Below are 13,600 nucleotides of genomic sequence, written 5' to 3'. Positions count from 1 at the left end.
TGAGGATTTAATGTAGGGAGGAGGAAAGAGAATTAAAAATGTTAATCAAGCCACATTCAGAGACTGCACTGTGCTGATCAGCCCTATAGCCAGTCCAGGAGGACACCTTCAGAACAACAGAAGCTTTCTACTGGGATTACTAACAACCTATTCTCCACACCTGTGAAGGGGAAAGAGGAACCAACAGTCATTCCCTAGGGCTAAAACTATGGGAACCTAAGGATTAAAGGCTGAGAAGTGCCAGCCAGCGGGCTCTACATACTCTTCCCCTTCCCTTTCCTCACTGTATATCCCTCAAAGGAAATGGGAACTAAAGAATGACAGATAAACTGACACTGAACACTCAGCCTCTTAGTCCCCCACTGTCTTTCCGTGTCTTCCTCGGTCTCTCTCAGCCTCCCAAAGACCACATCTGTGTGTGGATTCTTACCCCTTTTCTAATGAACTTTCCTTTTCAATCTCACTTTAACACATGAATTGAATTCTTTCCACACTCTCCGCCAAAGGACCCTCTTCTCTTGGTCCAGGGCTTGGTCTCCCCCAAACTCCAGGAAATTTGCCCTGTCGTGCCTCAGATTGACAAATTAATACAGTATGAATATAGTGAAATGTAATGCTTAGCTATTTTTATCTAGTCACTTTATGAGAATCTCGCCACAAAATACCGAATCAAAATTTTAATTAGACTGTCCTATTTGTGCTCAATGTTGTATAACGCATTTTAGAAATTTTCACATTCCATGCCCCGCCTCCTGATGACAATAACATAAAAATGCGACTGTCTTCTGCTTCCCTCCGCTGTCTACACCTGCTTTTTTATCTCCCAAACCATCCCAGTTTAGAATTAACCCGGGAAATAATAAACGAAGAGCTTCGCTTGCTTGTTTATTTATAGTCCACGCAGTCAAACGCAGATAACTAGATTTAGCGGCTATCTCCCGCAGCCAGGAAGGAAGGAAGGGTAAGACGGCGCGGGCCAGTGCAGAGACTGGCCAGAGCAGACGCTGGCCAGAGGAAACCACACCCAACACGGGCTCCGCCCCACACCGGCGACAGTGACCGCAAGCACCAGCCGGCAGAGGCCGGAAGTGCGACCCTCTGGAGGCGGGGAAAGTTGACTTAAGGCGGAGCCCGGGCGGTGGCCAATCGGGCGCCACGGTCCCAGTAGAGAGGGCGGAAGAGAAGAGGTCTAGTTCCGGACGCGGCGGCCGCCGCCGCCATCTGTCACCTCGGCTCCGGCACCGGCACCCCGTCGTCCCTGCCCCGCCGCCTGTGTCCTCGGCGGCGGCTGCTTTCCCATCCTGCCACCTCTCTGCTCTGTTCTCGTCGCTAGCTTCTTCCCCTACATGGATCTGGTCGAAGTGGCATCGCCTGAGCCCAGGCCGGCAGCGGCCTGGGGACCCAGCAAGGTGAGTGGCGGTCGGGACTGATGCACCTATCTTGGTAGCCTGGGCTGGTCCTCTCGGAGGGCCCGGAGAGGGTGACAGGTGCCGAGGCGGCCCGCAGGAGACTCGGAAAGTTCTGGACAAGACCCCGGCGACGTGGGTCAGAAGGGACGGGAGGCAGGGTTGCCGGGGTTGCGGTGGGAGAGGTGGGGAGGGGGCCCCTGGGCTGCCAGAGGCCACCCTGGGCGATTCGGGCTCTCTCTAGGTCTGTCCCTTGCTTTCTGAACCTCCGTAGCATATTTGTGGGCAGCACTCCCTTAGAGACTTTGACGTTTGAGGGAAAGCAAGTACCGTCTTGTTTTTCAAGAGCCAAGTGAGTCAGCCCAATCACACGGGAAACCGGGCAGAAAGGTGATTTAGGCTGCTGTTTCCTGAACTTGACAAGTGTGGTTATCCTTCGGCAGTTTCTTGTTTTTTAAGTAGTAAAAGACAAATCCAGGAGCACCCTCCCCACCAGGCTAATACTCAAGTGTACCCTACATACTGTATAAAGGTTATAAATTCTTACCATCTGCCTGGGATGTAACATTTCAGCATTTTCCTATAATGGGCAACTATTACGTTCATTTCACATTTGGCTTCTGGTTTTCAGGTTGCTCCTTTCAATGAGACTTTCTTTGGAAGGATGAAAAGACTTTTGCTACTTTATTGAGGGCTTGCTTCAATTGGGATTTTGTGTTCCTCAAATTAAGGTTGTGAAAGAATCCCACTTTTTAATAATTGTGTTTTACATGCTGATTACAGAATATTTGTTCCACATAAAGGGCCATTTGTTAATCTCATTGGGTCTTCAGGCCAGGTCTTAACAGAAAAAGGGGGAAATAATTAGCTGCTAAGTAAATGAAAATTAATTTTATTAAGGTTCTCATACAACTGTAGGGAGAATCTAATATATTCCATTGGCAATTGTGGTTACATTACATGTTATATTGTGGTTTTTTTTTTTCTGTTAAGACCTTGTTTACAAGGCTAAGATCAGTAGGCATACAAAATGAGTAGACGGATACTAATAAATACATACTCTAGATGTTAGGTTCTTCCAGTTAAGTATCTATAAAGGCTGCTAAAAATGTCAAGTGAGACCAGTCTTTGTTCAGAATACTGACCTCAGAACAAATTTTACTTAACAGAACTAATTTAATAATAAAATATTTGATTTCAGTCATATTTTCATTTAAGTGTACATCATCAGAACTGTAAAGTTTCATTTTTTATCATGCAACAAAAAAAATCATCCTGGGTTTATTGACAGTTTATTGGGAAAATAGCATTTTCACAGGCAAAACAATTAGATGCTACAAGTTTCACCTAACCCTTTCCTTTAACCTCTGGGAAGACGAAAGTGATTACAGAAGCCTACATAGGGAAAGTGGAAATTTGAGGATGGTCTCGAAAAATGGAAAGAGTGTATAAGGCCAACTATTCTCAAAACTTTTCAGTTAGAACTTCTTTACACTCTTAAAAATCACTGAGGACCCCAGAGGACTTTTGTTTATATTGGTTATTACTGTTGATACTTATCATATCATAAATTAAAATGGCAAAATTGAAAAACGCTAAGTGACTTAAGTCATTATATGTTCATAGAAATAACATTTTTATATTAAAAAACTATTTTTAAAAAAAATAGTAAAGAATAATATCGTTTTACGTTTCTGCAAATCTTTTAATGTCTGGCTTAATAGAAGATAACTGGATTCTCATAGCTGCTTTTTTTCTTTCAATCTGTTGTGATATGTTTTGGTTGAAGTATAGGAAGAAAACCCCACCTCACAGATATGTAGGTTATAGCAGTTATAATCAAAGATGACTAATAAGAGCACAGTAGGTAGATATATCAAGAACAAATTGAGTTAATCTCTAAAAATGCATTTATATCCTAAACCTACTACCTTAGAAAAATTTGGAAAATGCAAGAATACACAAGCACACGTTCCATTAGCCATGAGGGTGATGTCATATCTGATACAGACTCTGGAAAACTCTTATTCCACCCTCTTGAGAGAATGAGAGTAGAAAAGACAATGAATGTCTTCATGCTATTATGAAAATAATTTTGACCTTATAGACACCCTGAAATGGTCTTGGGGATCCTTCCCCCAGGGTCCTGGGGTACCACTTATAAAATGGCAAACTGCTGTTATGGACAGAGTATTAGGGAATTCCAAGAAGGGAGGATTGGCTAACTAGGAGCAAAAAGTAAAGAAGTGTGTAGCTCTGCTTCAGAGGAGGCTGTGAAATACCAGTGGTGCTCCTCAAAACTGTCAAGGTCATCAAAAACAAGGAAAGTCAGAAACACAGCCAAGAGGAGCCTAAGGAGACATGACGACAGTGTTTTGCAATATGCTGGATGGGATCCTGGAATGGAAAAGGGACATTTGGGGAAAACTAAGGAAATCTGAATGAAGTATGGACTTTAGTTAATAGTTTATAAATAGTGGTTCATTAATTGTGACAGAGGTAACATGCTAACACTAGAGAAGCTGGGAACAGGATATTTGGGAACTCGTACTTTCTGAAATTTTTCTAAATATCTAAAACTACTAAAGTTAAAAAAAAAAAACAAAACAGATTAATGTTGTTATATAGACCCAGATCATGTTTTCCAGAGAACCTTGTTTTAAGAAGCAAAATTCCCACTTATGCTGCCCAGATTATATCTTCTAGCAGCACGGGTAGAAGAGGGACCTTCCTGTGAGTTATGGTTCTCTTGACTTGTTTCAAGTTGATGACTAGATTTTATTATGTGCCTCCTTCTGTTTACCTTTTTATATTTTACTAGATTCTTGTTTGCAGTAGAAGCTTAAAAAAAAAAAAAAAAGTGGGATAGGCAGCTAAGGACCCATTCAGCTCCTGCTGGAAGGAAAGGGGAATGATTTCTCTAATATGCAGCCAGCCGGGAGTGGGAGAATGTGAAGAACCCCAAGGAGCAGAGTTCAGTCTCCCAGAGGAGAGGAAAACAGGGTGGGTCTCAGGAAAGAGTGAATCAGAGAGCCGGTTATGGGCTTGGTGTCATTTAAAGCAGAAAAACGGGAAAGGATTGTGTGGGGTTTCCCATCTGATCTTGATGCAATGGGGAGTTTATGTTAATGAAGGGAATCATGGGAAATGACCTTGGATAGCAAAGATAGAGAAGATTGTGAAGGGCTTTTTTTTTTTTTTTTTAAAAATCTCTTTAGATTTATTATCATTATTAGTTTAACATTTCATGAAGTTTCTCTATGTACAAAGAATTTACTGAAGTTTCTCTCATTACCAATTTACTGAAGAGCTGCAGAATGGTGACAGAGGATTCCCCTACATACACCCTATGGAGCCCATTCCTAGGAGGAGCCTCCAGTAAATTTTCTAATGCCCCCATGGGTTTGTGAACCCCTTGTGCCTGTGGAGGATTGTCTCTGCTCAGTAGCTATTCCTCACACAGCTCGAAAATTTTCATGCAGGGCTTTTGACTGCTGGTTTGAAGAGTTTGGATTTGATCACAATATGGGAGTTGGCAACTTTTTGGAAGGGGGCCTGGCTGAGCTGGTCAGCAAGGTACAGGGAAGTAAGCTCTAGAGTCTGAAGCTCCGAGGAGCAAGAGCAGTGAGAGTGGGCAGTTAGGGTGCCTGCAGTCCCCACATGTGTCCCTTTTGGATTCAGTCTATTTTGGGAGTAGGTAAATCTCTGCCTCAAAATCACCCACTCAAAATTACTGCCACTCATTTTTGCCTCTTCCTAGGAATTGTTAATTTCATTTTAGTTAACACATTAGTAGAATTAATTGACTACTTGCAAAAGACTAGAAGCAGCAGTAGTGAGTGGGCAAAGGAGTCAACTTTAATATGGAGAAATGGACTTTAGTAACGGTGTAGAAAGGCACCAGACCTCTACAACCTAGGGACAACCTGGCAGTTCCATGAAATCCTCTAGTGTTTCTTTTGGCACATATTCAGTAAATGCATGAGTGCTTCTTTATGTCTGAAGCTCTATACTGGACTCTAAGAATGAGAAGACTCTCAAGGGGCTCTTGCTATATGGTAGCTGATGCAGTAACTCTAGTGATTGGTCCTGCTCAAACTGTACACAGTAATATGGGAACACAAAGGAAAAGATCTGATTTTGTCTGATGAAATTGAGCAGCCTTATGGAGGAGGTGACATTTAATTGGGGAAAGAGAGAAGAAAGAAAAAGCATTGAGAGAACATTTGAAGGTATCCTCAAAACTGAAGGAAGGGAGAAAGTATGCCGTATTTGGCATTTAATTAGTGTTGCTAGAGCATAGGGTAATGAGGGTAATTGAGACTGAAAAGTTAAATTAGGCCCAGTGTGAAGGGCATTTATTGCTGAGGAATTTGGATTTTAGACTGCAGGCAGTACAGTAGCTTGCTTCTCACATCCTAGGCCAAGATAATTAGAGAAACAGTATAGCAAAGTACTCTTTAAGTCCTACTGCCTTGATTCAAATCTCAGCACTTCCTTCTACAGTGTTATCTTGGGTTAAAAAACCTTCCTGTGTCTCAGTTTCTAAATCTATAAAATGGGGATGATATTATAACTACTCAGTTGTATGACTTAAATAACCTGTAAATTATGTATAGTTAGCCAAATCTAGTGAATTTTTGTCTATCTATAGTGATTCAAATATAGTGAATTATTGTCTCATTATACTGTTAGTCATTGCAAAATGTGATTGACAGTTCTGAGTTAGAGAATAGTCATTTGCCTTTTGGAACCTGGACTTGCAAACTGATCAGCCCAAGCACTTCCAGGTTAAAAGACGACATGTATGTCTTCTGCCTAGAGGATTCAGAAAGAAGTCAGCAGTCATGTGGCCAAAAGATTAGCTATATTCTCCAGATTGCAGAGAGCTTCGAGTCCAGACCTCAAAATCCTCACCAGGATTGTGCTCAGTTGCTAATGAGATCTGAGTGAATGAAGTCATACCAGACCTCGAGGAAGCTTCCCTGTTCTCTCTAGGTCGATTCTGCAACAGGCTAGTGTAGGCATGCGCTGGTGCCCTGATATATAGCTAGCTAATCAGTCTTAGGGGGAGACCAGATAAAACTTGATTCTGAATCACTTAGGCATAGTTATCATTTATAACCCTGAAGTGCTCCATGCTAATAATCTGAACCAACTAAATTCCTGAGCCTCAGTGCTGTGGAACCGGAACAAGGGTCAGTTGCCCAGTTGTCTCTGGGAGTCATGCCAGCAGGCCCTTAGGCCAGCTATAGAGCCTTTAGTGGCTGAATTTGATTAAACAATTTTGTGGCTAAAACAGGTATCATATGCTGCATTCTAAATTAGATGGTAGTAAAGGAATGAGTTTGGACTTTGTCCTAAAGGCAGTGGAAACATTAAAACAATGAAAGCTTAAGTAAGGAAACTGGACCAGTCAAATCTGCATTTTAGAAGAACCATCGTATTATGGTGTTGCAAATGGAAACAAGCAGGACTGGAAGCAGAAAGGTTAGTTAGGAGGCTCTTAAAAGTTGCCGGGTGATGGGAAGGTGGTACCTTGGAGTAGAGTCATACAAGGGGAGGTGGGCAAGTTCAAGAGATATTTAGATATCTTATTCAGTATTAATGGTCTTAATTACTAGACTATCAAGTGTAATCATTTTTTGCTGCTAAGTAAAGCTTGCCCCTCAAAAATTTAGAATTGTGAAATGAACCTAGTTTTTATTTCAAGAGGGCTGAGGTAGTGATGTCATTATTTTGAATTAAATTGTCTTTTTTTTTTTTTTTTTTAACAGTGTCCATGGGCTACCCCTCAAAATACAATATCTTGTTCTTTGGCTGATGTAATGAGTGAACAGTTAGCTAAAGAATTGCAATTAGAAGAAGAAGCTGCCACTTTTCCTGAAGTTGCGTAAGTAAAATTCACAGTGAATCTATTTTGTCTAGCAGCTTATTATAACAAAGTTTAAGAATTTGATTAGTGATTGTCATGACAAATGATTAAGAAATACATTTAGAAAAGCAATGCAGTAGAAAGAGCACCATACTGGGAGTCCACTGACATTTGAGTTTTAGTTCTGATTCTGTGATGAGTTTTTAATATTATCTTGGGCAAAGCAGTCTGTTTCTCTGGGTTTTTAGTTACTGCAGATGATCAAATAATGAAGTAGGGTACAGTTTTGATCAAATATTTATAGTTAATCATATAGATATTATCTCTCCTTTGATCAGAACACAGGACAGATGAATTCTAGGTCTCAGTTTGGACTTTACTAGAGACCCTTTAGCTTTCTGTTGCAGCTTTCTTATTCCTAGTTGGTGCTCTCACGGGTTCCTGCCATTGGTCAGAAGGCAGCTAGGCAGGAGAAGGTGAAGAGTTTGATACATAGTTTTTTTCCATTGTTTCTTCAGTACAATTTTTAATAGTGAAAAGGCACATCCTACTCTCATAATTGGTAGCATCTGTTTACACAGCATATTATATTAGTTTATATTGCCTTATTTTGAATAGTGTTGCTGAAGGACCATTTGTTACTGGAGAAAACACTGATACTTCCAGCGACCTAATGCTGGCTCAGATGCTACAGATGGAATTTGACAGAGAATATGATGCACAGCTTAGACGTGAAGAAAAAAAATTCAATGGAGATAGCAAAGGTACTATGACCTTATAGTGACAACTGCATTGGGTGGTAGAAAGTGCTTGTAATGTGCTCCTAAATAAGTCTTCAACTATTTTTGCCTTTTAAGTTTCCATTTCCTTTGAAAATTATCGAAAAGTGCATCCTTATGACAGCGATAGCTCTGAAGATGAGGTTGACTGGCAGGATACTCGTGATGATCCCTACATACCAGGTATCAATGAATTTATTTGCTCAGGGGACATAGAAAGACTAAGTTTTCCAGTGAATCCTTGTATTTTATATTTATCTTTGAATCGAGTTTGAGAATTTACTGTTAGAGTCAGATATCTTTTCAGACAATATTGAATGCAGCAATTTAGTTTTTGCTATTTTTACATACCTGGCTTGTCTTAATTGCCTTTAGCAAAACCAGTTCCTACTCCCAAGAAGGGTTTTATTGGAAAAGGAAAAGACATCACCACCAAACATGATGAAGTAGTATGTGGGAGAAAGAATACAGCCAGAATGGAAAATGTAAGTTACAGAAAGTATTATCTGTGAATCGAGAGTTTTATTAGTATAAGTTAAAAACATGGGACTCTAACTACAGTATCTTAAATTTCTACAAATATCCTTTATCCTTTCTAAAGATGTTTTAGATGATAATATAGGAATACTATGAAAACTCTTGGCAACTAACGAAAATATAATGTGCCACAGGATAAAATTCTAAATTATTTTTAAAAAGTTTGATTTATATTGATTCCAAAATTAAGAAACTATTCTTATGAAAATGACATATTTATCTTTCAGCATATTATTTTTCATTAAATAGCACCCCTACCCAATGGCAATTAGGGGATAGTAATGGGAGAGAGAAATACTTTCTACTATGTCTCCTTTTATGCTTATTGAATTTTTTAGTGCCTGAACTACCCTTGTAAAATCAGAAATAAAATGTAATTTAAAACAAATAGAAAAAAAAAGCATTTTTCATCTTTCATAAATATTGTGATTAATATGAAACATTTAGACTTGAGAACATAAATACTTGTTAAGTAAACCTTTTATTAAATTCTAGAAATAATCCAGATCTAACTCTAGAACAACCCTGTCCAATGGAACTTTCTGTGTAGTAGAAATGTTCTCTATCTATGCTATCTAATATTGTAGCCATATTTGACAATTGAGCGTTTGAAATTTGCGTGGTGCAACTGAGAAACTGAATTTTTAACCTTATTTTAATTAATTTAACTTTAAATATCTACATATGGCTAGTGGCTACTATATTAAACAGAACAGCTCCAGAAGATAATTGTCATGGTATGGGCATAGCTTGCTATACTAATCAACTCAAAAATAATTATGAAATTTTATTTCTTTGGTAAGATTTGGTGTAGTCTTCAAAATATAATGTGTCCTTTGATATAAAAGCAAGCTACAAAGCATATACCAAAACACCTTAGTTTTTAGATGTGATTGGGTTTTTTCTGTGCATAGAATAAACCTCTTCCTTTGGGTTGTAATTTCTTAAATAGCCTTGATCTCCTTTCTCCTGTTTATTAGCAAGTTTTTTATTTTTTTCTCTAATACTTGTGGGTTCTGCTTTTATAGCCTCATCATCTATTGAGTAGGAAACCTGTTCCAAGTAAAGACTGATCTTTTTTGTTTTTTTGTTTTACTGTTCCATTTTAAAGTATTCAGATGCTAATTCTTCTTTCTGGCAGTTTGCGCCTGGGTTTCAGGTAGGAGATGGAATTGGAATGGATTTAAAACTATCAAACCATGTTTTCAATGCGCTAAAACAACATGCCTACTCTGAAGAACGTCGAAGTGCCCGCCTTCATGAGAAAAAAGAACATTCCACTGCAGTAAGTAATCTTACTTTTTTTGTTGTTTGATGGGAAGTTTTATATTAGGAAACTTCATTTTTGAGGAAAGAAAAAACAAAACATGGTTGATTTTTTTTTTTCCATGAGATTGACTTTTCAAATCAAAGATGTAAATAAAACCCAAGTAGCTTTGCTTATTTGGCTTTTCACATTTAATGTCATGGTTATTAATTACTTATTCAAACTAACATTTTAGTGGTCATAATTTGGACTGTAGTTTACAATACATATGAATGTTCCAAGATTTTAAAGAAATTATTTCTCGTTACGTTATGACATATAAATTTATAATAACTTAAAAGTTTCTAATGCTTTACATTTATGAAGGTAGTGTCTGACATCTTGAGAATAAGCTAATTTTTAAACCTTTAGAAAAACAAACGAATGTTAAGTACATTAGGAGAGCTATTTTAAAAAACTGTTAAACTTTGGCAATAAAATAAGATTTTCACTAAGCTAGTGTCTGATTTTTAATGATTCTTTTAGATACTTTCAAAGACAGAGTTACAGTTTTAGGAATGACTTGACTGCCATCTTAAGAGCCTATTATTAATAAATAATAAAGATGAAAGAAGAATGTATTTTGAATGTTAGATATTAGAAATGGTTCAGAAAATGTTTTGTGATTAACTTTTTCATTTATAGTGCTTTATCTCTTGCAGGAAAAAGCAGTTGATCCTAAGACACGTTTACTTATGTATAAAATGGTCAACTCTGGAATTTTGGAGACAATCACTGGCTGTATTAGTACAGGAAAGGAATCCGTTGTCTTTCATGCATATGGAGGGAGGTAAGTGAGCAAAATACAATACCATCATGTCAACAGAAGCTTAACCCCTTTTCCCCAATATTAATGATTTACATGGAATCAAAGTTAATGCTGCGTGGAAAATATAGTAATTTAAAATGTGCTATTGTAGAAAATCTAGACAACATAAGGACGTATAAGGAAAAATACAGTCTTCTTAATCCCACTTTCCAGTGATAATCATTAATAATTTTGTGTAGACTCCTTTAGTGTTTTTTTCTGTATGTATATTTTCTGCATTATAATTATACTATATCATACAGGCAGCTCTAAGTGGCAGAGCAAAATTTGAACCTTGATTTGTCTCAAAACTCACGGTCTTTCCACTGCAGGGCCTTTTGGTACCAGGTCGGAGGAAACATGCTTAGATCAGTCACTGATTTCTCCCCTTAAAACTCCAATTCTTACTTTAAGAAATACCAGCTTTAAATGCTTACATTATTTAAGGAAACGTCTTTTAGAGAGATCTTATGCTATTTAGATCTTACCCACTTCACTTGTGTTACAAAGGCTTAGATGAGTAAAGAACTGTAGAAGAAGAAAGATTTTTAAAAGAGGAGACCATTTAGGGAATGTGCCTAAGGCAAGAATATGAAATCTTTTGGTAACTTAACTGCTGAAGTCAACAGTAAGGCTTACTAGCTCAGCTATTCCTTTACTTTAACATTGTTTACAAACAAAAATGTTTAAATAGATTACAGAAATTATTCCAGTTTTTTTTAGGTTTAGAAGGTACTAACTCTGTACTTAAGGAGATTCATATGATTGTTGGTCAAGTCTTTGCCTTTGGTTTTCTCAACTATTTAACTAGTCTCCCTTTCTAGATAAGACATACACATATAATCATATATTGAATTATACTGTTGAGTTCCAAAAAGAAAAGGATAAAAATGAGTATTAGGATAAAGTAGTTCTACATTTTTCAAGCTGTGTGATCTGGAGCAAGTTATTTAATTAACCTCATTTAAAAACTTAACCCTCACCGCAGGATTTTTGCAGGGATAAATGAGACCGTGTTTGATAATACCTGGTGTGTGTTAATCCTAATAAACATTTCTTTCTTTCTTACTTTAAGCCCTGTTTCTAAATTTCATTTGAAGGTTCCCTGAGACTAGACAAATATAACTTAATGGCACAAATTATTTAAAATGAAAGGTTATTCATGGTAGAAATTAAAACTTTACAGAGAAGAGTAAAAGGAAAAGTAGACTTCATTTTACCGACTCTTGCACCACAGGTCTGTTCCCCAAAGATAATCACTATTAACAGTGTTTAGTCTAGTCTTCCAGAAATTCTTATGCATATATCCCTTATTTTGTTTAAACAAAAAAGATTATACTATACATTCAAGGTCTTAGTTTTTCAGTTAATATACCTTAGATTCTTGTATTCCTTGCTTACATTACCCCATTTTTATGGTAGTACATTCCATTGTGTGAATGTACAGGAACATCCTTGTACATCTGCCTTGGTGTGCTTTTGCAAATATGGCCTTACACTAAATTCCCAACATCGAAGTTGCTGGGGAAAGACTATATGCACGTTGTCCCATTTTTGTTAAATAGTAGAAGGCCTCACTGAATGAGTACCAGATTGTGCTCAGTTTGGGCCTCTGAGCTGGCTTATTGGAGCAAGTTGTGTTTCTTGATTTATTTATTAAACATTGAAAAAATTTTTTTCTTGTATATCACACCAAAGGCCAGAAATCTTGAACTTCTGTTTCTTTTAATGGTAGGGCAAATGAAATTTTCCCTGCGAGCTAGTCAGATATACAGGTTGTACACATTCGAAAGGTCAGATACCGACAGATCACCTTGTGAGGTTACCTAATTTATGCTACCGCCAGCAGTATGAACCTATCTCCCTTATCCTCATCGGTACTTGCTATTACCAAACTTAATATTTTTTTGTCAGTGTGAAAGATGAAAAGTGCCATGTTGATATTTTGGTTTGTATTTATTTAATTATGATTAAGGCTGTACATTTTTTTCAAGTGCTTTATTGGCCATTTGTATTTCTTTTTCCTTGCTTCTCCTTGTCAATTGCCTTGTTTATCCTTCATCTATTTTCTGTTATATTTAATGATACTTTGATATAATGAATGATCTTTTGAGGGAATTGGTATTGTAATCTGTATTTTGGCATTTGTAAGTTAGCAAAACTAGAGAGCATTCGGTTTTCTACAACTGAGAATAAATGCTTTTAAAAGTTTATATTAGTTTTCTATGCTATGTAACAAATTACTGCAGACTTAATAGCTTAAAACAACACCAACTTATTATCTCATAGTTTCTGTTGATCGTCAGTGTTTTGAAGAATCAACAACACTATGTGCTGTTGGATTGGATATGGGATGTCAGAGGATGAATTTTGGCTAGGGCAGCCAGGTAATGTGTTTCACTGAGGCAAGAGCCTGGGGAAGGGGAGGGTTCGGGTGCAGTTATCAAGAATTTTGTTTTGGACATGGTAAATTGAAGATGTTGGCTAGACATCTAAGTGGTGTCAAGTGGGATTGGAAGAAAGGGCTTGAAGTTCTGGAGAAAGGACTGAGGATAGAAATGTAAGGGTTATTCATGTGCAGAGGATATGTAAAGCTGCGGAGCTAAATAAAACTTCATAGGAAGAGAAAGGGGTTACTTAGAACCAGTTGGACTCCTCTTAACCTTCTGAGGGTCGCTGAAGGAGGAGGAGTCAGCTGGGAAAATATGGTACAGAAGTGGTGGGAGTTGGGAGTTTGAGTCAGATGCTGTTTTCTGGGAACTATAGTTTATTTCTTTTCTAGATTAACATTCCTTCAGGTGTTTAAGAGTAAATATTATTGTCTCTTCTTCCATCCTCCTCCTCTTCATTCACACTGCCAGCACCACAATTCAAACCCTTTCAGTGACT

At 37.8% G+C, this 13,600-nt stretch overlaps 1 protein-coding gene across 1 annotated transcript in view; it reads left to right on the top strand.

Moving 5' to 3' along the window:
- The first annotated feature begins 1,083 nt into the window (after window positions 1-1,083).
- The window catches only part of RIOK3 (RIO kinase 3), a 20,710-nt gene continuing 8,193 nt past the window's right edge, over window positions 1,084-13,600 (top strand). Inside the window, exons 1-7 of the mRNA XM_011360445.1 lie at window positions 1,084-1,409; window positions 7,184-7,299; window positions 7,900-8,045; window positions 8,139-8,243; window positions 8,436-8,545; window positions 9,739-9,882; window positions 10,566-10,693. Of these exons, the coding sequence (XP_011358747.1) occupies window positions 1,347-1,409; window positions 7,184-7,299; window positions 7,900-8,045; window positions 8,139-8,243; window positions 8,436-8,545; window positions 9,739-9,882; window positions 10,566-10,693 (812 nt within the window). The 5' untranslated portion in view covers window positions 1,084-1,346. The remainder of the gene's footprint in view (window positions 1,410-7,183; window positions 7,300-7,899; window positions 8,046-8,138; window positions 8,244-8,435; window positions 8,546-9,738; window positions 9,883-10,565; window positions 10,694-13,600) is intronic.

The sequence above is a fragment of the Pteropus vampyrus genome, unplaced genomic scaffold (genome assembly GCF_000151845.1).
Source record: "Pteropus vampyrus isolate Shadow unplaced genomic scaffold, Pvam_2.0 Scaffold55, whole genome shotgun sequence".
In the NCBI taxonomy this organism is placed as follows: Eukaryota; Metazoa; Chordata; class Mammalia; order Chiroptera; family Pteropodidae; genus Pteropus; species Pteropus vampyrus.
The sequence above is the reverse complement of the archived record's forward strand: the minus strand, read 5'-3'. Positions and strand labels throughout refer to the sequence as shown.